Source organism: Hoplias malabaricus, chromosome 12 (assembly GCF_029633855.1).
Source record: "Hoplias malabaricus isolate fHopMal1 chromosome 12, fHopMal1.hap1, whole genome shotgun sequence".
NCBI classification, from domain to species: Eukaryota; Metazoa; Chordata; class Actinopteri; order Characiformes; family Erythrinidae; genus Hoplias; species Hoplias malabaricus.
Window position 1 is genome coordinate 14,724,042 of NC_089811.1, and position 27,998 is coordinate 14,752,039.

Genomic DNA, 27,998 nt, shown 5'->3' on the forward strand with positions numbered 1-27,998 from the left:
TTTATTTCTTAATGTGTGATTTTTTCCCCCACCAAATAAAGGCACTTTTTTTGCATTGTTGTCCTATATTATTAAAAAAAAAAAAGAATTTATTATAAGCCAAAAAACACTTCTTAACCACAGGGTGCAAATAATTATGGAGGGCGCTCAATATTCATTCAAATATGTAAATTTGCAATTTCTTAGGCTTTGAAGGTAGTCAATGTGGGTAGGAGTCGACGATGACCCCGGCATGCTCAAATCACCTGACCGGTTAAATGCTGTTCATGTTAAATGCTGTTCATGTGGATAAGCCAAGTAGAATCAGAGATATCATAATTTAAGTTTCGTTTAAAATAACATGCTTACGCGTGAGTAAAAGTTCACAAAATAAATATGACTGCCGATGCATTTTTATCTGCGTCGCTTTTCGTCTTATAAAGAAAAAAGTCTGGAATCTACTTTCTCTGTTCTACAGGCTGAACACAGTATGGTGTAGGTCAGTGTTTTTCAAACTCTGGGTCGCGACCCTTGGATGGGTCGTGAGCCAAAAAAAAACGGGTCGCTCAAAAATAAATTAATAAATAATTAAAATAAATATATTTTTCACAGGCTCACAAAAACAGTGTTGTTTTAACAGTCACATCACGAACGCCCCCTAAGTGCGGGCTTTATAACAGTGCTGCAGCTCAGATATGTTGAGCTTAGTTGCTGCTGTTTAAAAGTTTTATTCAGAATAATATCGGTATTGAAAAATGAATAGGCCAACTACCGGTAGCATTGAAAGGTTCTTTTCCAAAAAACGACAGACTGAGACAGTGGCTCCAGAAACAACTGAAAAGGTGTGCAATCTTGAAGAGCAAACGGGAGAATGTTCTAGAGGAGACCGCAGTGACGTACAAGCTAATCGCGTTGCTGTTGAGCCAGTAAAGAAAAAACAAAAAATGAGTGCTAGGGTCTATAAAGATGGATTTTTGAAGTTTGGATTTGTAAACTGTCCCAGTGCAAGTAAAGATGATAAGCCAATGTGCCTTATTTGTGGTGAAAAGTTGGCGAACGAAAGTTTGAAGCCGGGAAAGTTACAACGTCATTTAACCACCCGTCATGGTGATTTGGCGGATAAACCCCTGTCGTTCTTCCAAAGGAAGGCTCAAGAAAGGCAAATGTCAGCACAGGTGCTAAGTAGGGTGCTGTCACACAATGACAAATTGCTCTTAGCATCATATAAAGTTGCATATCGTGTTGCAAAAGAAAAAGTGCACCATTCAGTCGCAGAAAAATTAATACTACCTGCTGCACTTGACATTGTGAGCACAGTCCTAGATGAGAAGGCTGCTGAAAAAATTAAAGCGATTCCTGTCAGTGATAATACTGTGTCACGGTGAATTGAGGATATTGCAGAGAATTTGGAAAATCAGCTAATATCCAGATTACAAACAGCCAAAGATTTTGCTATTCAGCTGGATGAAAGCACTGATATTTCTGCATGCGCGACGTTGTGGCTGTATGTGAGATACGTTTGGGAAAGCAAATTTGTTGAGGATCTGCTTTGCTGTTTGACACTGCCCTCAAAATCCACAGGTGAACAGATTTTTGAACAATTAAACTCATATATAACAACTCATGGGCTGGACTGGAGTAACTGCAAAGGTGTGACCAGCGATGGGGCAGCCTGCGTGACCGGGAAAAACAGTGAAAAGTGAAAAGTTTAAAAACATTAAAAAGATTAAGGACGCGGCAGCCCAGAATATTACTTGGAATCACTGCTTTATTCACCGTGAAGCACTTGCAGCTAAAGGAATGCCACCAGAGGTGGAATTAGTCATGAAGGACATTGTAAAAATTGTCAACTTCATCAAAGGCAGTGCTCTCAACAGACGTCTGTTTGAGAGCTTGTGTTCTGAAATGGGAGCACAGTACACGCATCTTCTTTTTCACACGGATGTCAGATGGCTGTCGAAGGGTAGAGTGGTCAGCAGAATTTATGAGCTGAGAGAAGAAGTACACACTTTTCTCTTGGAAAAGCAGTCACAACTTGCGGATTTCTTTCCTGAAGAGAAATGGCTGCTAACTGTGTCATACATTGCTGACATTTTTTCCATCCTAAATGAACTGAACCTAAAACTTCAAGGACATGACTGTCTTTTCAGACACTGTGAACAAATTCAAGGTTTTCAGAAGTCAGTAAAGTTGTGGCAACTTCGAATCAAATCCCAGTCTTTCTACATGTTTCCCAAAATGAACAAGCACATAGAGGAAATGTGTGTTTCAAAGAAAGTGGTTGCTGACATGACACACCTTATTAAAGCACATCTGGAAGGACTGGCACAAAATTTCATGCACTAGTTTCCACCTGGGAAGTTTGATGATCTTTATAACAAGCGGTGGGTGAAAAATTCTTTTGAATTTGAAACCCCAGAATCAATAACATCATTAAATCTAACCCCCCTGGAGGAGTCAGAAATGCTTCAATTGACATGTGACAGCACCCTGAAAACATTCTACAAAAATGAGAAATTATCAAAATTCTGGATTGGCCTCTCGGGTGACTACCCACTGCTCAGCAGAACAAGTGTTTTATTACTACTGCCTTTCACAACAACATATTTGTGCGAAGTGGGATTCTCCGTTCTAACTCAGATGAAGACAAAGCTGAGAAACCGACTGAAAGCTAGTGCTGATATGCGTGTTGCCCTCTCTTCTTGTCAACCACAATGGGACCAGATCATACATAGCAAACAGGCCCATCCTTCTCATTAAAGTTAATTTTTTTTTGTGTTTTAGTAAACATTTATAGAAATATATATATATATATATATATATATATATATATATATATATATATATATATATATATATATATATATATATGTTGCCTGGGTCACGTGAAAACATCATGGACAAAATGAGTCACCAGAAAAAAAGTTTGAAAAACACTGGTGTAGGTGAGGGGCGAATTTCCTCGGGGATTGAGAGATATATAGAGAGCGAGGGAGAAGGAGGGGGGCTATGGAGTAAGATTAATGTCAAAAATTAACGTGTGCATGCGCATATACTTTAGTACATAAATATTTCATTTGTACACAAAAGTCTGACATGAGGTGTAAAGGGTGCTTTAAGCACGCCCACAATCAATATAATGAACCATATACAAAACTGTATAAGACTGTATTCTCGTTCCTGTCTTCAAACTTAAAATGAGTAAATGAGCTGGATTGTTTTCGTTTCTCCCATTCTCCATTAAGTCCGAGAACCAAACTAATAAAATGTACACGGACCCTGCGGCCACCACCATGAGCTTTCATTTGACACCTCTCCCACCAGTTCAAAACAAGACGCAGCAGACCACGCATGCGCACTATATTGAATGGATCGGCCTTCTCTACGCATCTTTGCTGTGAGTCCAGTGACGTATTTTTGACAGTTTTCGCACTTTCAAATTCATGTTCGTAGTCTAGAAGTCATACCCGTAATAATTAAAATCGTATGCATAAGTCTTTATAATTATATGTTTTTGAAGTCGTATTCGTACAAAACACACACAAAAATACTTTTGTGTAAAAATCAAATATTTATGTACGAAAGTATATTATCACGCACACGTATATTTTTGACAGTGATCTTACTGCACAGGGGACGAGGGGGAAAAGAATATATACTGAGCGTTTTGCTTTTGTTGGTGAAAATGAAGTGAAATGTGAACTCAGAATAATACTGTTTTTACGTGTTGAAAACGAAGCTTTGAGATCCGCAGGGCATGTACAGGTCAGTGATGGTGACGACCCAGCTTTTATTTTGGAAGACGAAAGGTGAGAAGTGTAAACACTTTTATAAACGTCAGGCGTTTGTAAACCCTTGTAAAAACATTTATAAATGTGAGATAACTGTTAACATTATTACTGCTATATATATATATATCCCAGCTAGCAAGGTAGATCTGGGACGATTCTGGCTCAGGCTCGGCACTGTCGGCTGGCTGCCGTCTCGGCGTGAATGCGGCACGGAGCGTCTGGCCCAATTCTGGCTGCACGTTGGCACTGTCGGCTAGCTGAGGCTCGGCGTGAATGCGGCACCCTGCATGTGGCCCAGTTCCGGCTGCACTGTCGGTTGGCTGCCGTCTCGGCGTGAATGCGGCACCCTGTATATTGCCCAAGTCCGGCTGCACGTTGGCACTGTCGGCTGGCGAGGCGATTGCCATTGCAGTTAGCACACTACACTGATCAGAGCATTTTATTAAACACTGTGTATTAATCGTATGTGGCCCACATTTAAAAATAAAATAAAATACTGGTAACTGTCTGGAAAACGATGTAATAAATGTTAAATAAACAGAATAATTATTTTAACTTGTTAAATGCCATACAGTTATAGCTCTGTATTGTAATATTTTAGAATATTGATGTAATGACTGGGACAAGAACGACAGAAATGATTATGATAAATAGGGTTAAGAAGGAGACAGTGCCATGCTGAAGGGAGTAAATAGTTATTTAAGTTTTTGAAGACGACAGCTTCATGAATGAACTCTGAATGAGAAAACGGAAGGTGGCAGAAGCGAACCGCTGTAAAAACACAGAAGAAGACGATGAAGATTAGCGCTCTCACCGGCCTCAGGGAACAGCTTCATCCCGTAAGTATTTCAATTTAACCTTATATTTTCGGATACATATGTATTTTGGTATCGCCCAAATGTAGTTAACATCGTTAATGTTACGTACGTTATTCTATAAACTGCTATACGTTACATACATAATATTGAACCGTTTTTTTTTTCAAATGACAAACTTTATAGCTAACCTGTTTAACTAGCTAGTGATAGCTCATTTTTTTCTCTGACATAGAAAACATTTAAATGACATGACAATCGCTCATACACGAGTTATACTAATTTGAGTAATTATGTGGTTTGATGGCGTAATTTACAAGACGATGTGGGGTTTTGTGTCTCACAGAACTGCATGCCTCAGTTTAAGAAATGAGAAATAAAACTGCTTAAACACATTAAGGTACTAGCTAAGTAGATTAAAATACATTCTCAATCTCAGTGCTGGTTTTTGGTGTAATGTAATGTTTTAAATATATAATTCCACATACACTAATCCTTTGTTAGTGAGTAGCAGTGATTTTGGGCTAGTGATTAATGGGTTGAAGGAGGTTATATTGAAAATGATAGAAGCCTATTTACTGAGAGAAAAAAATTAATAAAAGCACGCGAAGTAGTTTATTTTTGGAGCTGTGAAGTTAGTTAAGTTTTTCAAAATTAACTATGAACATGAACTAATTCATTTTCTTTATGTAATTATGTAAAGATGGACTGCAGTAAGAAAACTAGTGGGGCAGTGAATAATGCAGGTGGGCAGGGAGAAAAGCAGATAGGTTAATTAAAGTTTAGATGAGATCTTTAGCATCGGCTGTAGCATAATCGTTTGTACTATAACCTGATAATGTTTTACATTTGAATTTCTGTAGTTAATTAATATGCATGCATAAGCAGTTCACAGTTTTTCATTAAATATTTTTATAGAAAATATATTGAAGAAAACAGAACATGTACATAATCTCTATATGTTTAATTATAGAGCTGGAATTCAACAAGGAGTACAACTGAGGTGACTACACTTGAGGGTTCTTTCACTACACTGCACGTCCTGAAGATCCCTGTTGTCCAGGCTGCAAGAGATGAGGATACGGCTGATATTTACATCATTATTGAGGGCAGTGAGGTATTGACAAAGCGTGATAACACAGCAGAGGCTTGCAAACTGTTGATCGAACTGATGTGTGCCATGAATAAGTGTCAAATGTGTACTTCCACACATTTGAGGAGACTCAAACTGTTTTAAAGTACCTTTCTGCCTTTTTTTTACTTTTCCAAACTGTTGAACTTTAAGCAATTTGTTATATGGCCTTAGCATAGTATATTTTTAAAGAAAAGTCTGAATTTAAATGGCAGTTCTTAGGGTGTAAAACCAATTGTTTTTTTTTTTTTTGAAAATCAGTAATTGAATGTTAATTGGATTTAGGACATCATGACCCTGCCAATTACAAATTTCAATGCCAGTTACACATTTATTTTCTATTTATTGAATTTTATGTACTGTTTGTATACATTGCAATTGCAGTATGTTTACATTGTATCAAGGTTGTATGAAAAGCACACTTACTAATATTACATTGTCATATGTTGTCATTGTGGTAGTACCCTCAATTGTACATATTTGTACATTTAATTAGGGAACAGGATTATATTATAATTGTAGATTTTAAAATGTGTTGATTTCATACACCCTGTTTCATCTCCAGGACTTCTATTATGTTTTTTGTTATATGACATTTCTATAGTGAAATACTACAAACATGAATGTCCCCCTCCGGAGAAGAGAACGCAATGTACCTTTAAGGAACAAAACTGGACTTTTAAACACTTGTACCTTTAGTGACCAATAATGTACCTTTTTTCCTGAGAGTGTAATTTATTTAATAAAGCAGTTATTTCACCATGAACCTGATTGTACCCTTTTCTGAGGGAAGGGAGGGTGTGTAAAATAAACTATTACAACCGATAATGAGCCAGATCTGGGCCTGGCACTAATGGCGTGCTTCTGGCTCAAACTCGGCCGTGGTCCAGTTATCACGATTTAGTTATGGCTTGCCGGACTAGGGCAGAGTCATTTGAGCCGTGCCTCAGCCACAACACTCGGCTGAGTCTGCTCCTAGAGTTTCCCAGACTCGGGCCAGAACTATCGGCCCACTATACAGCCGTACATCACGGCCGAGACAATGCCGACTCCGCGTGCCGTCACGTGTTTTTGTTCCGGCGTGCGTGATTTGGCCCGAGTGTGGGCCGATACAATTTTGCTAGCGGGATATATACAAACCGGATTCCAAAAAAGTTGGGACACTAAACAAATTGTGAATAAAACTGAATGCAATGATGTTAAGATGGCAAATGTCAATATTTTATTTGTAATAGAACATAGATGACAGATCAAAAGTTTAGTAAATGTAACATTTTAAAAGAAAAATATGTTGATTCAAAATTTCACAGTGTCAACAAATCCCAAAAAAGTTGGGACAAGTAGCACGAAGTGGCTGGAAAAAGGAAATTGATCATGTAACGAACAGCTGGAAGACCCATTAACAATAATTAGGTCAATTGACAATATGATTGGGTATAAAAAGAGCTTCTCAGAGTGTCAGTGTCTCTCTGAAGCCAAGATGGTAAGAGGATCACCAATACCATTGTTGTGCAGAAAGATAGTGCAGCAATATCAGAATGGTGTTACCCAGCGTAAAATAGCAAAGACTTTTAAGTTTTCATCATCAACCGTGCATAACATCATCAAAAGATTCAGAGAATCTCGAACAATTGCTGTGCGTAAAGGGTCAAGGCCGTAAAACTCTACTGGATGCTCGTGATCTCCGGGCCCTTATAAACGTCACTGCACCTCAAACAGGAATGCCACTGTCAAGGAAATAACAGAATGGGCTCAGGAATACTTCCAGAAAGCATTGGCAGTGAACACAATCCACCGTGCCATCCGCTGTTGCCAGCTGAAACTCTACAGTGCAAAGAGGAAGCCATTTCTAAGCGAGCTCCACAAGCTCAGACGTTTGCACTGGGCCAGGGGTCTTTTAAAATGGAGTGTGGCAAAACGGAAGACTGTTCTGTGGTCAGATGAGTCACGATTTGAAGTTCTTTATGGAACACTGGGACGCCATGTCATCCGGACCAGAGAGGACAAGGATAACCCAAGTTGTTATCAACACTCCGTTCAGAAGCCTGCATCACTGATGGTATGGGGTTGCATGAGTGCTTGTGGCATGGGCAGCTTGCATGTCTGGAAAAGCACCATTAATGCAGAGAACTATGTTCAGGTTCTAGAACAGCATATGCTCCCATCTAGATATCATCTCTTTCAGGGAAGACCCTGCACTTTTCAACAAGATAATGCCAGACCACATTCTGCAGCAATCACAACATCATGGCTACATAGGAGAAGGATCTGGGTACTGAAATGAGCAGCCTGCAGTCCAGATCTTTCACCTATAGAGGACATTTGGCGCATCATATAGAGGAAGGTGCGACAAAGAAGGCCCAAGACGATTGAACAGTTAGAGGCCTGTATTAGACATGAATGGGAGAGCATTCCTATTTCTAAACTTGAGAAACTGGTCTCCTCTGTCCCCAGACGTCTGTTGAATGTTGTAAGAAGAAGGGGGGGGGGGGGGGGCACACAGTGGTAAAAAAATGGCCTTGTCCCAACTTTTTTGGGATTTGTTAACGCCATGAAATTTTGAAACAAAATATTTTTCCCTTAACATGATACATTCTCTCAGTTTAAACTTTTGATCTGTGATTTGTGTTCTATTCTGAATAAAATATTAGATGTTGGCACCTCCACATCATTGCATTCAGTTTTTATTCACAATTTGTTTAGTGTCCCAACTATTTTGGAATCCGGTTTGTATATATATACTTATATAACTGTTAAATTTATAATAAACTCCTGAATTTGAGACAACTTTGCAAACTATTACCAAGATAAAATAACTTTACAAAGTCTTATTTAAAGTTGTGTTTTGTTAAACTCTTGTATAAAATTGAAATAACGTGGTAAACACTTTTATGAAGTTGTTAATTCATTTAGAAAGTTGAGATAACATTATGAACTCTTGTTTATATATATATATATATATATATATATATATATATATATATATATATAAACACAAAACCAGCATAAAAAATAGTTAATAAAGGTATTGCAGGTCTAAATATACTAAAGTATATCTAGCTATAATCCCCTGCTCACCATGTTTTTTAAGAGAATTCTCATACAGTCTCTGAGATGTTTGGTTGTTGCACTGAATATTCTGATTAGTGTGTTTGCATGCTAATCAAGAGATGTAAAGAATATAGTTCAGATCCATAAATTTGATCCTTTTGGAACTCAGGCAAAACCTGAAAAGGGGGTGAGGGTGGGTGGGGGAAACATTTACAATATCAGTTTTTCTTATTTTGTTTATGATTCTCAGTGGGGCAATGCCCAAATTAGCCAAAGGCTTAATTATCGTGTCGGAGAACGAGCAGATCAATGCAAGTGTGATTTTTAAATCTGAAAATAGAACACATACCATAGGTTAATTTTTCAACAAGTGCCACTGTTACTCCGCATGGAGTTACATCTTCTTTAAGTTAAATCACTCTTTTTCATATCATTATTTAAATAAAAAACATGGTCAGTGTATGAGGAGTTAAATATAAACAAATCCAGGTCTTTTGAATTACCTAAAGTGCCTTCATGAGCATTTCAAATTTAACATATATTGAGGACAGAAGGGTTATTTTACGTTACTTCTAATGTTGCAATTATGAACTGAGTAGAAGGCTTTTTTGGGTGTATGTGTAAAATAATTAAGGTTTACAGGAGGGAAAATGAAGAATCTTAATATTTCTCCTTAGAAATAAATAGGTCAAACTGTACTTACTCTCTTCTGAACAGTATACATGGGATAAACGAAAGTACCAGACTGTTGTGATCCTGTTTTACTGAGATAATTGGATAATTATTATTATTCTGTTAATGTAAAAAATGATCTTACTGTTGGTTGATTGAGGTGGCCAACTTTTGGAACATTTTGTATCAAACTATTGATCAATTCTGAAAACAGTGTGAAATGCCACCCAGGTATCTAAATGATGATCAATATAGTTGCCAATATAATTGCCAGCTCATTCATTCACACACATATATGTCAGCCATTTGAGCCAGGAAAGTTTGTGGTTAGGTGTTTTTTTTTTTGGTTTAGATCAGGATCAGATAATTACATAGATGACACATGTATTATCATTTACATTTTCATACAAACTGGATCTGTCCTTGATGACAATCACACATAATATATCTAGAATGTCCCATGTAATACCACTGCTGATTTTAATTTCTTTTTCACATACAGATTTTTGTGTTATCAGTCTTTTTGTTGCTTACTTTTCTGGTGTGTGTGTGTGTGTGTGTGTATGTGGCTCCAGTTGCCTACAGAGTCCTACAGGCAGTTCAGTAGGAAAGGAAAATATTCACGTGTAATTCTCAATTTGGGTGCATTTTTTCAGTACTGATAATAAGCAAATATTCATGGCACAACAAACATTATTTTTCATGCCATAGTATTTACTACATGAAAAAGTGGTAACATTGCAACCCTTGTTCTGACTAATGGTTTTGGATTTTTAATTATAATCATCTACAAGATAAGATGGAAAATACCCTACGCCAATCCATTAGAGCTTCACTTAAGGCCTACCCCACACTCTTCCTACTGGCAGCCACACAAATTCTACTGTTCCAATCCTACAGCTACACCATAAGGTTACTACCCCCATCACCATCATAAATGCTAATGGTGAAATCGTACATCCAGCCATTTCTAACTGCTGCCATGACATAACAAATTCATCTGTACAAAAGTAAAACTGAATGTCCTCAAAATATGCTTTAACAAGCCTAGTAACCTTATTTGGCACCTGGAAAAATTAAAAAGCTTCCCGCATAAGTTTATGTGGCACTGAGCCAAATGTATTTGCTAAATCTAGGAAAACGACATGTATATTCCTACCCTCTTTCTTTGCTGTTTGAACCTGATGCCAGATCATGTTGCTATGTTCCAAACACCCTAAAAAGCCAGAAACCCCTGCATTTTTGTACTGACATATCAAATAATTTGTTTGCTTTTAAATAAGCGGCAAGTCTCTGCACTATCACACTAAAGAAAATCTTACCCTCCACATTAAGAAGACTTATAGGCCAAAACTGTTCTATATGGAATTCTCTGTTATGTGGTAAATATGTGTGTGTGTGATGTTTTTATTTATTTATTTTTTTTATTTATTTATTTTTTTTTGTTCTTGTTCGTCAGAAAATAAGAGTCACTCTGTTTAAGGAGCAATAGAAGAAATTTTAACAGGATGCTAACATTAGCAGTAGCTTACATACAAAACCAGAAAAAAACTACCTTAAAACATTTAACTATTTGAATTTAAGCAGTACCTTTAAGTAACTGTACAACATTTATATTAATAATTTATCATTTGATAAGGGACATGGAAATCCTGAGGTAACAAAGTTACTGGCTAATGCTAGTTGGCTAGCTAACTAACTGTCAAAGCGACACAGGTTTAATTATTTAACAAACAAATTAAACGCATGTAAGATGTTGTATTCAGATTAAATGATTTTTAAGGAAGTTATTGTCATACTTGCAGAGTGTATGAGTGTGTGTATGGATGACTACACTGAAGAGACCACTTTAGAGTGGTACAACCAATCAACAAACAACAAAACCAGATAAACTGTACTGATTTTTAAAGGGGTTAATTTAATCCAGTTCCAGATTTGTGCAGCTACCAAATCTGCACCACTACAGTTCTCCAAAAAAAAAACTGAATTATTGAAGGACTCCACACTGATAAATATGGGTAAAATACCCAAAACCTAACAGTAACCCTTTCACACAGGTGACTACCTATCTATAGGTACTATACTATCTATAGTTTGAAGACTTTGTTTCTTAAGGACTGAGCTCTGTAGGCACACTTGGCTTGCAGAATCCAACAAAGATGTTTTAAATTGCCTTAAATGTTTATGATGGTCCCTTTGGATATTTCAAGCTCAGTGCATACAACTGTTCAAAATGCATCATGAAGGCTGTGGTGAAATCAAAGACTTTCCATTACCACTGCTGCAATGGCCATGTTCACAAGTGTTTGTTGTGCTGGTCATCCTCCATCAATTCAATAATGTTAATTTTTTTCTCCTCATGTAAGACGCTTCTAGATTAGTATCCTAAGTAAAAAATAAATAAATACATATACACACCCACACTTATTATATTAATTAATTATATTCTTGTTGAAACATGATGTAGTAAGCATATTAAAATATTTCAGTGCAACATAGTTTTCTGGTTCAGGTTACAATAACCACTAATGATACAACTTTGCCATAAATACTCTACCATTGGGGTAGTTTAGACCAGAATCACAAAATTATCACTCCCAACACTAAACAACCCTTGTACTTACAGAAAAAAAAATCAAGCTAAACATTTAAACTTTTTAAGATATAACATATATACTGTACAAAATCAGGGACCACATTTTTATTATTACCATTTTGGAAAATATTGTGCTCCAGCACCCATGTGTCTGAAATAAAAAAATGCATTTGTGAATATTTTGAGCAAAAGCTTTTGTGTGTTTAAGTGTGCAGGGCTTAATATAAATTGCACTGAAATGTATCTCTGTAAAAGGAAGAGAAGGTTCTTATTGTGATGTATAGAGTTAATTTTGTTTCTAATGTTCTACAAAAAATAATAAAATCTGTAAACATATTTCTTAGGAGGAGAAAGTATATGTTGTGTATGCAAAACAGAAAAAATATATATTTATATAAGATTCTCAGTTATGTTTTACTCTTTGCTGTTATTTTATATATTTCATTTGCAGTTTGCCAGTCTATGCTTTTATTTATTTATTTTTTTTGGATCTTGATGATAAGGTCTTTTGCTTCTGGAATCTCTCCAGAGTCTGCTTCATGCCTTTCCTTCTGAGTTTTGGCACAGGTTTCAAGGGTGGGTGGGTTTGAGAAGACCTTGAATCTCCTTTGGTCAATGATTTTGGACAGCTGCTCTGAAAACTCCTCTGGGACCTAGCCATGACCACTCCACACCCAAATAGAACAAGCTTTTTTCGCAATATACATAGCTGAATGGTCTGAAGATATATGCTAATGCTCATATTTCTTTCCTATGTGTTTTTTCTCCATCTAGTTTATGAGAATTTTTACAAACTCAAGTTAGAGAAGTGTACTAAATGTGTATGGTCTTGTTTAATGTAGTCATACTGTCTAAATAAATCCATTGTCTAAATGAATCCATACCAGGACACATTTACTATGAGCACATTTACAATATCACAATATTGAATATCACAATACAGTGTAAAATTTGCTCTTAATAAACCGACCTCTAGGCTAAATCTAAAGGAAAACTTTTCCTTTGAGCCAGGAAATTTGTGGTTGTGTGTTTATTTTTGTGTTTGGATCAGAATCAGTGAGAGTCTGTGGGCCACAGGTTGTTGAATGCAGATAGCTCGGAACAAGCATTTGGTAATTACTATGATAATGCATTTTATATTCATTAACATTTTCATGTAAACTGGATCTCTCCTTAATGACAATCGCGCATTTTGGAATGTCCTATGTAATATCCATAGCGTGAGACATGGATATTTCCAGTTGGAGCAGTTTATAATATATATAGAGAAAAAGTACTTGGTACTTGATTGTGGCTCATCTTGCATATCACAAGAAGACTGACTAACCTGGGAAAGATTCTCAAAAGCATCTTAAGATTATCTTTTAGAGCAAGCATTGCATTAAGCACTCTCTCTGCTCATTAAGATTCTTAAAATTAATTTAAGAATCATTCATTCATTATAAGATGCTTTTAAAATCCCCAACACGTTTTAATAAATCATTCACATAGCTGTTAACGTGAAAGCATATAAGCTGCAAAATTAAAATGAAAATATGCAAAATGGCAATATAATCCTATGTTTGAATTTTAATTTCTCAGTAATACATGCAAATTTGTGCCCAGAATTCAAATTAAAATTCAGTAATTCAATTTAAGTTTGCAATTTGGACTTTTGTTGACTTACAGAATGAATGCTTTGAATGTTCTAAATGTAAATGTATTTCCCAATTTAAATAAAAGATTTTCATGTGATCAACTGTCAGAATTGTAACTGAAAATGTATTCACCTAATGCGCATTTGCACATTTCAGTGACAGTGCATTTGAAATGTAATTTCCAACTCACTACCAAGACCAAATTCTAATGTTAAATCATTCATTCATTCATTATCTGTAACCGCTTATCCAATTCAGGGTCGCGGTGGGTCCAGAGCCTACCTGGAATCATTGGGCGCAAGGCGGGAATAAACCCTGGAGGGGGCGCCAGTCCTTCACAGGGCAACACAGACACACACACATTCACTCACACCTACGGACACTTTTGAGTCACCAATCCACCTACCAACGTGTGTTTTTGGACTGTGGGAGGAAACCGGAGCACCCGGAGGAAACCCACGCATACACAGACACTCCTCACAGACAGTCACCCGGAGCAGGAAACGAACCCACAACCTCCAGGCCCCTGGAGCTGTGTGACTGCGACACTACCTGCTGCGCCACCGTGCCGCCCATGTTAAATAATTTTTATTTTAAATATTTTATTTATTTAATTTACATTATCACTGCCACTGTACTCAGTCTGTGGCAAATGCTTCCAAATATGCAAACCAAGAAAGTTTTTATTTTCATTGCCTTCAGCCAATCATTCTGGAGCCAACATCACACAAGTTGAGTTACCCTTAAATTAGCAGAGTAAGTGAAGGAGAGAAACAGAGCCACTAACGACCCTTATGTCTTTATACATGTCTCCATGAGAAAGTGTTTAATGGACTGTGTGGCCAAAAAAACGTGGATGCTTGTTAAAAATTAGGGTCAACTTCTGTGTCTAATTTTCCATTTCACCATAAAAAGGTCATCACAAAGAAGCTGAGCCTAATTTTTTAAGTCCTCAGCCACCGTGGTTATGTTTGAAAAAAATTACAACTTCATTTTTAAATGTTCTGTTTCACCTTAAATGGTGCAGTTGTATCATTTTGCTGTATTGACGTGCCAGAAGGTAACTACTGAATGGTTTAAGGTGGACTGGAAAATTTTCAATCATATTTTTAAATTCCTCAACCACCATGTTTTTGTCCACAAATTATGTTGTTGGTCTAGCCCTGAATGGATGACTCAGGTGGAAAGCTGCGAAAAAGAAAATGCAATCTGCTCGGGTTTGCATTTAATTGCCGTTGTGACACAATTGTTGCATGATCACATGAAACATGTTAATTGATTTAAATAAAGATACACATAAAGCTTTCAAATCTCAGTGTAAATGAAATATCAGTAGAAGTCTACAAAATGGCTAATGTAAATGGAATTGTTCATTCATTCAATTATTGTCTGTAACCACTTATCTAATTCAGGTTCACAGTGGGTTTGGAGCCTATTTGGAATCACTGAGCGCAAGGAAGGAACACACACTGGAGGGGGCGCCAAGTCCTTCACAGGGTGACACACACTCACACATTCACTCACACACTCACACCACTTTTGAGTCACCTTAAATAGAATTATTGAATTTGAAAATTAATTTTAAGCTAAAGCTTGAGTGGGAAATTTTAATTCAAACTTAAGATTACATTGCCAGTTTGCATATTGCATTTTTAATTAAATTTTCTACTGATATGCTTCCATATGCTAAATTCTGTGGTTTATTTAGTAATAGTTAGTATATGCTGTTTTACCACAAGACACTATTCTTTTGCATTTCCTGTAGTGAATGTAAATCTCATGAATATAAAAGTTTGTTTCACCTTTTGTCGTCATAGAAACAGTCAACACTAAGTTCATGTGCATATTTGCACTGCTCTTTTCAGATTTATTGGCCAATAAATCCCCATTAAATTGTAGCCAATTAATCCAAAGGCAAATAAAATGAATTAATATCAGTGCCTTTATAAACAATCACTTGAATTCTTAGCTGTAACCTGAAGTAGATCTTTTTTATTTTATTTTTACTATCCTTAATTTGGAAGTAATCTTCCAAATGTATAAACACTTGCAAATTGCTTTAACAACCTATTTTTATGGCAAACTAACGTTGATATTATGGTATGGATTTTTTCTTGAAATTTATTTTTTAAAAATCTAATATCTAGCAAATGTCTAGTATTACTTTTCACAAGCCTTCGTCAAATGATTTTTCCTTGATTTAGTAAGTGAAAATAAGTACAAATAATGGTAGAGAACAGTGTTGCTGTGGATGGCCCATGTTTTACATAAAGCTGAAAATTTCAGGTTAAATTTATGTTTCTTTTATTTTTTTCAGAAATGGTAATATCTATATTTCAGTAGTATAATAATTTTCTTTGTTGGAAAACAAAAATAGCAGCTTTTATTAACATTAATTTTACATTTTTACATTTTTTTCTAACGTTTTCCTTACTGGGGTGCTCCCTCCTCCTAGGATTACCATACTGATTGTAGAGGATGCGCACAAAAGTGCCACCATCCACTTGGACAGCAGGTAAGTGTACACATAACATAACATATCTAAGATTTAACATTTGATCAAAGTTCTTAGGTATGGTTCTTTAAATAAATAGTACTGGTAATGAGGTTGATTTCTCCCATCATCATACTGCTTTCCAGCTGACTGTTTTAGTTTATCTAAGTTTGGATAGAATAAATAGCGGTGCCTGAAGGGTGAACTGCAGTTTGACACTTGGTCTAAATTGCTCAGTTAAATGCAATTAAGCTTGTATGCTAAAGCACAAAGACATGCTCAGATAATTTTAGTGTTTTTTTTTAGCCTTCTACACTTCTACACAAACACAGTTTAGGTAACTGAGAGTTTAAAAAAAAATTTCATTGTTTGAATGTGGACTAATTAAAAATTAGATATCCAAATCTAGCATGGCTTATGACTGAACTATTAACTTGTGATCAATAATATCATTGCATGATGTATTCAACCACATAGAAACTATGTAGTTTATATTCCAATAATGGAGGAATAATAAATATAGAATAAAAAAATAGAAAAATATAGAAATATAGGAAAAAAAGCTTTTATCAAGCAGGTGGTCCTGTCTTTGTTGCTGTGTTCTTGCTGTGTTCTTGATAAAAGCCTTTTTTATTAAAACATGAATAAGGTGACAAATAGTTATATCTTGTAATTTTTATAATGAGTGAGTAGTTTTGTTGAATGTAACATTATTACTAGATTGGTGTTTACAGATTGGTATATTATTTGAATTTGTAATGGACCAGCTAATCAGTTATGAAAATTATCATCATTGAAAGACCATCATACAGTAAATTAAATAAAATGTGTGAAAAACAGAACAGTAAGCACTCCACATATTTATGTTAGTTCCTAAATTTCATATTTAAAAAATGTTGGGTTTCTGAAAAAAAATAAATGCATACATGAGAGATTACTTAAACGTACTTCAAGAAAAGGAACTATAGTTTGTTCATTACATACCTTTGTCGAATGTGGTATCTATCTTGTAAGGAAGCCTGATTATAAGATGACAGCTGTAATGATGACAGTTGTATGAAAAAAAAATGTGTTAATATGATAAATAATCCAAATGCAACTTGATTGCATTCTATATGTTAAATTGTTGCATACAATTAAAATATGGACGTAGTTTTATTCAATGCTTAGAATATTTTGGGACTGACAATAATTGTTGAAATGATACATCAGGACTAGTATTCCTTTATATCTGTTTACAGTGATTTTTTTTGTCAGGTTTTATTCCTTTGAGGTTTGATCATATATAGAGAGTTATGATTTACTGTCCATATCGCCCAGCTCTAAGTATTAAAACTTGAAATATATACATATATATATATCAGTGGTGATTGCTCTAAGACTGCAAGGGAAGCTCAGCTTCCCCTAAAATGTCAAAAATAAGTGATCAAATATATACTGTTGTGTGTACATATCATTGAATAAAAATATGCACTACAACGCGATTAACTTTTGTTCAGAATCAGCTTCTTATCACTGGTAAAGACGCGGCTTTCCTCTCAATCATTCCTGCAGCTTTCACAGTGATTTAAGCAGCGTCTCTGGGGGTCTATGGGGCAGTGGGCTGGCCTCGGCTGGCACGGACGCTCAGCTTCTGCATGATGATTGGATGATCTGTCTGAGGCTGAATCCCTTTTTGATTGACAGCGAAATGAGCGAAACAGCGACCCTTTGGTGTAAAGATTCGAGGGAGCATTACATTTTCATTCTGTTCTGCGTTGAACCAGATTTTCTTAATCCTCTTAGCGACATTTTCTTTGTTAAAAATGACTAGCGACAAATCGAGCTTCTATTTCTGGTGGGTTTTTTGTAGCTGCTTGTGTTTGGAGACTGACTTCTATCACTCTTTCTGACTTCTATCGCAGTTTCTAGCGGGTGCTGCTGAGCCCCTCCACCGTCACAAATCACTCACAGGCGGACACACTTCACATGGGCCAAGGGCGTTTAAGCAGCCTAGCTCTGCCGGCCATTGAGAAGACACTAGTCAAGTCCCTGGAAAAGACGCCTTGTTGGTACGACAGGGTCACAGATCATTTTGTTGAAAAGGAACAGAGGGTAGAATTTACGTATAAATAAACCGACACATTTTATGATGTAGGCCGAAATTGAGCTTCCCCTCATTGAAAGACCAGCATCCGCCACTGATATATATTGTAGCGATCCTGCAATAATGTTCTGTGTTATGGACTATGTGAAATGCAGATGTATGTGAATTACAGTACGCATGTAATTGGCGGATGAGAAAAGGGGCGGAGTGTGTGCGCAGAAAGGGGAGTGAGTTAGAGAGAGTTCTTTTGACCATTGTTGTTGTTAGTTGAAAAGCAGCGAGAGAGTTGTAGCAGCCTGTTTTTGTTAGCGTGGTTATGGCCAACAGTAACTGCTTTCAGTTCATTAAAGTGGAAGAATTCAAGTTATTCTCGACCATTCTTTCAAAGCGTCCGGTGGACGCTACATTGGTGTCAGAAGTGAAACAGAAACTGGAGTTAGGCTGCTAAAAGCTGGCTAGTTGTGGCGCTAAGAGTGACAGGGATGGCGGCACGGAGAGACAAGTTACGCGGTCTGTATGTCAAGGAAGAGCTGGTGGACTTTGATTACGCGGGTGCTTTAGGACATGTGGTAGACTCTGGCCTTGTTTCAGAACAGGCTGCTTGAGTGAGACAGTCAGCCAGGAAGCTAGCCACCGAGGCCGGATTCAGCTCGAGGAGTGCGGAGGACCACGGGGGAACGAAAACAATAGTCCACAGTGACACGCGGCTGAGAGGAAACGAAAATGGTGTCACATGTTGTAATCAGCCCATGATGAAAACGCCAAAATACTCAGGTAGGGCGGACTGGGAAGCTTTTCATGCTGGGCTGAAGATTGGCCCTGTGCCTCACTGATGAAGCCCTTACTTGCTTGCTACTGCTAAGCCCGGCCGAAAGGGATGATTATGGGGCTTTAGTAGGAGCTCTGAGGAGGCGTTTTGGACAGTGTAACCAGCCCAGTGTTCTGCGTTCAGAGCTAGCATGCAGACAGAGACTACACGGGGAGCCATTGCGTGCACTGGCTAATGAGATTGAAACCCTCACAAGGAAAGCTTATCCTCACATGTCAGCGGACGTGCAAAGTGAGCTAGCCAGAGACCAGTTCATTCGGGCCATAACTCCCAGGGAACTACGCATACAGACGCAGCTGGCACATCCGCACACGTTGCAGGAGGCACTGGAACTGGCTTTAGAGAGAGAGGCTGTGGGAGCGGCTGCAGGGAGCGACCAAGTCTGGACTGGGCCTGTTGTAAGACGTGTGGTTCAGGAGAGTGCAGGTCAAGAGAAACCGGCATGGGCTGCTGAGTTAACTGAACTGATACGGGCAGTGTCGCTACAACCACTGCGCGGTGGCACTCACCCTCGCCGTGGCCCGCTGGGTGTGTGGTCAGGTTGGTCACATCAGCAGGCAGTGCCCCAAGCAAGTAAGGGGTCCGGGAAACGACCCGGGGTCTGTGTAGATGGGACGACGCAGACCCCTGCCCCTGTGTCCCACTTACCTCTAGTGGACGGAGCTCAAGTAAGGGATCGGGGGAGCAGGGCTCCACCTCCCCCACAAGTAAGAGACATTGCGGAGGCTGTGCGAGTGGTGGGCTGGACGCATGTGGGAAATTGTTGCCATGTCTCCATCTCCTTGGCAGGCACTCCCTGCGTGGCGCTGGTCGACACAGGCTCCACTGTGACCTTGATCCGGCCCGATTTGGTTCCAGTTGAAACTCAGTTGGAATCTACTGCTGTGAAACTGAAGTCAGTGACTGGGGAGATAGCCCCCATGCTTGGTAGAGGGGAGGTCCTTATTCGGGTAGGGGAAATGTCAGTGAATTTTGGGGTATGGGTTGCAGCAGTCCAAGACCCTTGCACCCTTGCATACTAAGACTGGACTTTCTTAGGGCTGCTGACACACCCCACACAGATTCAATGCCCCCACCCTGTGATCTCAGGAGCCACAGAAACTTTAGTTCCATCTTTCCATGCCTCTTCTCCAACTTTTCCTTTCTCCGCACCCCAGCCTGCAACTAACGTGCTTCCTCTGTCCTGTGACCAGAATACAGAGGGGGGAGGGGTAGATAGAATGGCGGCAATACGGAAGATATGGGGCATGAGCTGTGACAACTTGGAACTCTAGCAGCAGGAGGAGCTGTGGAGAGTACTGTGGGAGTTTAAAGACATTTTTGCCCTGACTGAGGGGGAGGTGGGCCTGACACACTTGGTGCAGCACGAAATTGACACTGGAGATGCACAGTCTATCAGAACGCGTCCTCGCCGGCTTCCCCTCGCCCATCAGGCAGCTGCGGACAGTGCAGTAGAAGAGATGCTACAGAATGGGATCATTGAGCCATCTGACAGCCCCTGGGCCTCTGGGGTGGTGATGGTAAACAAAAAAAAGAGCAAAAAGATGAGATTTTGTGTGGACTACAGGCCGTTGAATAGAGTAACCAAGAAAGACTCATACCCACTGCCTCGTGTCGATGAATCACTGGACTTGGTGTCTGGCTCGTCCTGGTTCTCCTCATTGGACCTACGCAGTGGGTACTGGCAGGTGCCCCTCAGTCCGGATGCTAAACCCAAGACGGCTTTTTGCACTGGTAGAGGGCTATGGCAGTTCCGTGTTCTCTGTTTCGGGCTGTGCAACTCCCCAGCTACTTTCGAACGGCTGATGGAAAAGGTGTTGGCTGGCATTCCAAGGAAGGAGTGTCTAGTATATTTGGATGACATTCTGGTTCATGGGAGCTCCTTCGAGGCCGCTTTAGAGTCCCTCCGACAGACTCTACAGAGGATAGCTGCAGCGGGCCTGAAACTCCACCCTGACAAGTGCTGTTTCATGAGGAAGGAAGTGGAGTTTCTGGACACAAGATTGGAGGAGAGGGCATAGGCACTTTGGAGGAGAAAGTGCAGGTTGTAAAGAACTAGCCAACCCCGTCGAATCTGAAGGAGCTGAAGAGTTTCATTGGACTGGCCTCCTACTACAGGCGGTTTGTGCGTGGGTTTTCTTGCATAGCTGCACCCCTGTTCCACTTACAACGGAAGGACAGTGAGTTTGCATGGACACCAGAGTGCGAGCAGGCCTTTATCTGTCTAAAAAAAGCACTGATAAGGTCTCCTATTCTCACACCTCCAGACCCCAACTTGCCATTTGTCTTGGACACGGATGCCAGTGATGTGGGGATGGGAGCGGTGCTGAGCCAAGTGAGTCAAGAGGGGGAGAAAGTGGTAGCCTACTTTAGTAAGACGTTCAATAAAGCGGAACATCGCTATTGTGTCACACGCAGGGATATATAAGACACTTCAGGTATTATCTTTGTGGCCTACCATTCACGGTCAGGACTAATCATGCAGCTCTTCAGTGGTTGATGTCCTTCAGAGAGCCAGAGGGCCAAATCGCACGCTGGCTGGAAGAACTGGCACCATTTTACTTCCAGGTGGAGTACCGAGCAGGGACTCGTCATGCCAATGCAGATGCCATGCCCAGACGTCCCTGTGCCTCTGACGACTGCCGCTATTGTGAAAAAAGGGAGGCCCAGGAGAATAAGCTCTACTCAGAAGAGCAGAGTGCCCCCACTTGTGTCGGAGATACACTGACTTGTGGAGTGACCCTTGTGGTTGACCCTGTGGAGTGGAGAGTACAACAAGAGCGAGACCCAGACTTACAACCAGTGCTGCAGTGGGTGGAATCAGAACAAAAATCACAGTGGAATGAGGTGGCTCGCTGTTTCCTGCTACTAAAGGACTCTTTGAGAAATTTGCAGCCCTCCGGGTGATGGATGCTCTAGAGGGCTTGGAAAGAGCCAGCCACCGGGGAGGAGAGGTGGCAAGTAGTGGTCCCAAAGGCACTTAGAGAGGGGGTGCTGAAGGCATGTCATGGAGCTGTAGGAGCAGGACACTTTGGAGTCTCAAAAACTCTTCGACGACTACGACAGAGCTTCTACTGGGGCCAGCTTAGGAGGGATGTTGATGATTTCTGTCGCAGGTGTGACCCTTGTGCTGCTCACAAAGGCCCTCCAGACCAGTCCCGTGCCCATCTCCAAAAGTTGACAGTAGGGGCCCTGATGGAAAGAGTTGCAGTAGACATAATGGGTCCGTTCCCCCGCACAGACAAGGGCAACCGTTACGTCCTGGTTGCTATGGACTATTTCACCAAATGGTCAGAGGCCTATGCCATACAAGACCAGGAGGCGGGGACTGTTGCAGATGCTCTGATAGAGGGCATGTTTTCCAGGTTCGGGGCAGCAGAGGTCCTTCACAGTGATCAGGGACGAAATTTTGAGTCTGGTGTCTTCTCTGCTATGTGTGAGCAACTGGACATGCAGAAGACTAGGACCACCCCACTACATCCGCAAAGCGATGGACTGGTCGAGCGATTTAACAGGGCACTGGCGAAACAGCTTGCCATCCTCACTGCTGAACATCAGAATGATTGGGATATGCACCTCCCTCTTGTTCTGTTGGCTTATCGATCTGCGGTACAGGACTCCACTTCATGCACACCTGCTCTTCTGATGCTAGGGCGAAGGCTGCGGATACCAGCAGAAATGGCTTTTGGCAAAACTCCAGAGACACCAGCAGTTCCTCCTGGACTGGAGTATGCAAGGAGACTCCAGGATCGAATGGAGTTAGCTCATGCTTTTGCTCGTGACCAGCTATGGAAAGCGGGCATAAGACAGAAAAGGAACTATGACATGAGAGCAAAGGGGAAAGATTTCAGGGCTGGGGATCTGGTATGGGTGTACAGCCCTAAGAGGAAGAAGGGAAGATGCCCAAAGTTAGATTGTCATTGGGTGGGGCCTTGTGAAGTTCTGGAAAGGATCAGTGAGGTGGTGTATAGGGTTCAGCTGATGCCTAAGGGTAGACGGGTTGCCCTCCATCGGGATAGGTTGGCCCCATACAGAGGTGATGCACACCCTCATCGACAACCTTTGCCCTTTCCCCAAGTACCGCTCACTGTTGCACCTTTCAACTCCCCACAGCCTTCTCCACCCCAAGACTCTTTCCCTGTTCAGCAGCAGCCCTGTGTGTTCAACCCCGAGAGGCCCCAGAGAAAGAAAAGGGCCCCGGGCCATCTCAGTGACTTTTATGTGAGTCTCTCGGGACGAGAGACTTAGTGAGGGGGGGGGCAGTGTAGCGATCCTGCAATAATGTTCTGTGTTATGGACTATGTGAAATGCAGATGTATGTGAATTACAGTATGCATGTGATTGGCGGATGAGAAAAAGGGCGGAGTGTGTGCGCAGAAAGGGGAGTGAGTTAGAGAGAGTTCTTTTGACCATTGTTGTTGTTAGTTGAAAAGCAGCGAGAGAGTTGTACCAGCCTGTTTTGGTTAGCGTGGTTACGGCCAACAGTAACTGCTTTCAGTTCATTAAAGTGGAAGAATTCAAGTTATTCTCGACCATTCTTTCGAAGCGTCCGGTAGACCAGTGTTTTTCAAACCCTTGGATGGGTCGTGAGCCAAAAAAAATGGGTCGCTCAAAAATAAATTAATAAATAATTAAAATAAATATATTTTTCACAGGCTCACAACAGTCACATCACGAACGCCCCCTAAGTGCGGGCTTTATAACAGTGCTGCAGCTCAGATATGTTGAGCCTAGTTGCTGCTGTTTAAAAGTTTTATTCAGAATAATATTGGTATTGAAAAATGAATAGGCCAACTACCGGTAGCATTGAAAGGTTCTTTTCCAAAAAACGACAGACTGAGACAGTGGCTCCAGAAACAACTGAAAAGGTGTGCAATCTTGAAGAGCAAACGGGAGAATGTTCTAGAGGAGACGGCAGTGACGTACAAGCTAATCGCGTTGCTGTTGAGCCAGTAAAGAAAAAACAAAAAATGAGTGCTAGGGTCTATAAAGATGGATTTTTGAAGTTTGGATTTGTAAACTGTCCCAGTGCAAGTAAAGATGATAAGCCAATGTGCCTTATTTGTGGTGAAAAGTTGGCGAACGAAAGTTTGAAGCCGGGAAAGTTACAACGTCATTTAACCACCCATCATGATGATTTGGCGGATAAACCCCTGTCGTTCTTCCAAAGGAAGGCTCAAGAAAGGCAAATGTCAGCACAGGTGCTAAGTAGGGTGCTGTCACACAATGACAAATTGCTCTTAGCATCATATAAAGTTGCATATCGTGTTGCAAAAGAAAAAGTGCCCCATTCAGCCGCAGAAAAATTAATACTACCTGCTGCACTTGACATTGTGAGCACAGTCCTAGATGAGAAGGCTGCTGAAAAAATTAAAGCGATTCCTGTCAGTGATAATACTGTGTCACGGCGAATTGAGGATATTGCAGAGAATTTGGAAAATCAGTTAATATCCAGATTACAAACAGCCAAAGATTTTGCTATTCAGCTGGATGAAAGCACTGATATTTCTGCATGCGCGACGTTGTTGGTGTATGTGAGATACGTTTGGGAAAGCAAATTTGTTGAGGATCTGCTTTGCTGTTTGACACTGCCCTCAAAAACCACAGGTGAACAGATTTTTGAACAATTAAACTCATATATAACAACTCATGGGCTGGACTGGAGTAACTGCAAAGGTGTGACCAGCGATGGGGCAGCCTGCGTGACCGGGAAAAACAGTGGCGTCATTAAAAAGATTAAGGACGCGGCAGCCCAGAATATTACTTGGAATCACTGCTTTATTCACCGTGAAGCACTTGCAGCTAAAGGAATGCCACCAGAGGTGGAATTAGTCATGAAGGACGTTGTAAAAATTGTCAACTTCATCAAAGGCAGTGCTCTCAACAGACGTCTGTTTGAGAGCTTGTGTTCTGAAATGGGAGCACAGTACACGCATCTTCTTTTTCACACGGATGTCAGATGGCTGTCGAAGGGTAGAGTGGTCAGCAGAATTTATGAGCTGAGAGAAGAAGTACACACTTTTCTCTTGGAAAAGCAGTCACAACTTGCAGATTTCTTTTCTGAAGAGAAATGGCTGCTAACTGTGTCATACATTGCTGACATTTTTTCCATCCTAAATGAACTGAACCTAAAACTTCAAGGACATGACTGTCTTTTCAGACACTGTGAACAAATTCAAGGTTTTCAGAAGTCAGTAAAGTTGTGGCAACTTCGAATCAAATCCCAGTCTTTCTACATGTTTCCCAAAATGAACAAGCACATAGAGGAAATGTGTGTTTCAAAGAAAGTGGTTGCTGACATGACACACCTTATTAAAGCACATCTGGAAGGACTGGCACAAAATTTCATGCACTACTTTCCACCTGGGAAGTTTGATGATCTTTATAACAAGCGGTGGGTGAAAAATTCTTTTGAATTTGAAACCCCAGAATCAATAACATCATTAAATCTAACCCCCCTGGAGGAGTCAGAAATGCTTCAATTGACATGTGACAGCACCCTGAAAACATTCTACAAAAATGAGAAATTATCAAAATTCTGGATTGGCCTCTCGGGTGACTACCCACTGCTCAGCAGAACAAGTGTTTTATTACTACTGCCTTTCACAACAACATATTTGTGCGAAGTGGGATTCTCCGTTCTAACTCAGATGAAGACAAAGCTGAGAAACCGACTGAAAGCTAGTGCTGATATGCGTGTTGCCCTCTCTTCTTGTCAACCACAATGGGACCAGATCATACATAGCAAACAGGCCCATCCTTCTCATTAAAGTTAATTTTGTTTTGTGTTTTAGTAAACATTTATAGAAATATATATATATATATATATATATATATATATATATATATATATATATGTTGCCTGGGTCACGTGAAAACATCATGGACAAAATGAGGGTCACCAGAAAAAAGTTTGAAAAACACTGCGGTAGACGCTACAATATATATAAAACACGATATCAAATGTTAAATACATTCATTCATTATCTGTAAGCGTTTATCCAGTTCAGCGTCGTGGTGGGTGTAGAGCCTACGTAGAATCATTGGGCGCAAGGCGGGAATACACCCTGGAGTGGGCGCCAGTCCTTCACAGGGCAACTCACACACACGACACTTTTGAGTCACCAATCCACCTACCAACCTGTGTTTTTGGACTGTGGGAGGAAACCCACGTGGAGAATACACCAAATTCCTCACAGACAGTCACTCGGAGCGGGAATCGAACCCACAACCCCCAGGTCCCTGGAGCTGTGTGACTGCGACTCTACCTGCTAGTGATGTGTCGGTTGCGAACGAACCGGTTCAAAGAGCCGGCTCTTGTAAGTGAACGATGAGAGCCGGTTCCCGTCTAAGACCGAGCCATTTTTTTCTAAGGCTTGTCATTCAACCAATCAGAGAACAACAAGCAAGCTCTAACCCCCCAAGCTGAGACACTTGGACACTTCTGCCTTCCAAAAAATAGATTAAGAATATGTTAAATCAGTTAAATGTTTGTTGACAGTTGTGGTTGTTTTAATCACTACCATTGAATGCTGCTGTTTTGCACTTTGCAGACTCTTTGTTTATTACCCAGAAATGGATGATTATTTAATCTAATAAGTTATTTTGTAATACCTACCTTTTGGGTTCCATTGGCTATATTTCAGAGTTTACAAGTGATTTGTTAATAAGGTGTTTAAATAAAAATTTAAAGTTATTTATACAATTGAATGTGTGAGTGCAATCAGTGAGTTATTACAAGACAGCCATAAAAACAATTGGTCTTGCAACACTATTTATTTTTAATATTGAACAATAATATTTTGTCCATATAGTCATGTAAAATGTAGGTAATATTGTTCTGTACCAGTGGAAATAAGTGGTAAAACAAAGAGCCATTTAGGAGCCGAAAGAGCCGGCTCTATGAAGGGCAGAGCCAAAAAGAGCCAAAATTCCCATCACTACTACCTGCTGCACCACCGTGATGCCTTATATTAAATACAATTGATTTTAAAAACTGTGTTTGTTTTCAATATTAACCTTACTGATGAGATGACTGAACATTGAGTCTGTATATTTATTAAAATATCCTTTTAAAGAAGCATTAACATGTAAGTTAGCGTGGAATTTCTACAATTTGCAAAAAATATGTAATGTGGTTAACAACGTGTTTTACGATGTTTTAATTGTTTTTAGATTTTTATGCTCGCTATTGGATAACTTTATAACACAATATCATTTACATAGCCACACAAATGTGGTCATGTGTAATGTTATTTTCATTATTTAGCAAATAATTAATGTCACTTAATAATGTGTTTTAAAACGTAATAAAATTTATTTATTTTACAAAACGTGTCAAATATACCCATTTACAGCTTTTAAGACATTCTGAGAACGTCCTATAGACGTGGTTTTGCCGTTGAAACGTTCTGGGACCCTAGAAAATAACGTCCGTATATTTTTGACGTCCTTTCAACGTCGTATAGACATCATTTTGTTAGCTGGGAATGTCCCGACAACGTTTGAAAACAAACGTACATAACACGTTTTGGGAACCAACATTTGTTTACACCTATTTCAGGCATGTGATCCCTAAAACGTGCATAATTAATATGTCAGGGGAATGCCTGTTTATAGTTTGAGTAAGATTAGGTTTAGAGTTAGGCTTGTAGATAAATAACTTAGGGTAAGCTTTCATCAAATAAAAGGAAGTCTATGTAAAGTCCCGAAAAGCCTATGTATACGCGCATGGGGTTTCCAACTCATCTTAACACTATCACGGTTAACACGTCTGTCCACAAAAACCACAGAGGTGTGAAATACTTTTTTTTCACACATGCCCACGAAAACGTGAGGAATGTCACGACTTTATCACAACAAATCAACAAAAACAAAACTTAAGGATGTTATAAGACAATGTAGACGTTAGCATAA

At 39.6% G+C, this 27,998-nt stretch overlaps 1 protein-coding gene and 1 pseudogene across 1 annotated transcript; both read left to right on the forward strand.

Annotated features, from left to right (window-relative positions):
- Positions 1-734: 734 nt before the first annotated feature.
- LOC136711002 (protein FAM200A-like) lies at positions 735-2,739 on the forward strand (annotated as a pseudogene).
- A 21,124-nt stretch (positions 2,740-23,863) lies between these two features.
- Positions 23,864-25,852, forward strand: LOC136711004 (protein FAM200A-like). The gene has a single exon (XM_066686950.1). The coding sequence runs from the start codon at positions 23,864-23,866 to the stop codon at positions 25,850-25,852; it is 1,989 nt and encodes a 662-aa protein (XP_066543047.1).
- Positions 25,853-27,998: the final 2,146 nt, after the last annotated feature.

Coding starts and splice junctions, on each gene's coding strand:
- LOC136711004 (XM_066686950.1), top strand. CDS start 23,864: ATGAATAGGCCAACTACCGGTAGCATTGAAAGGTTCTTTTCCAAAAAA.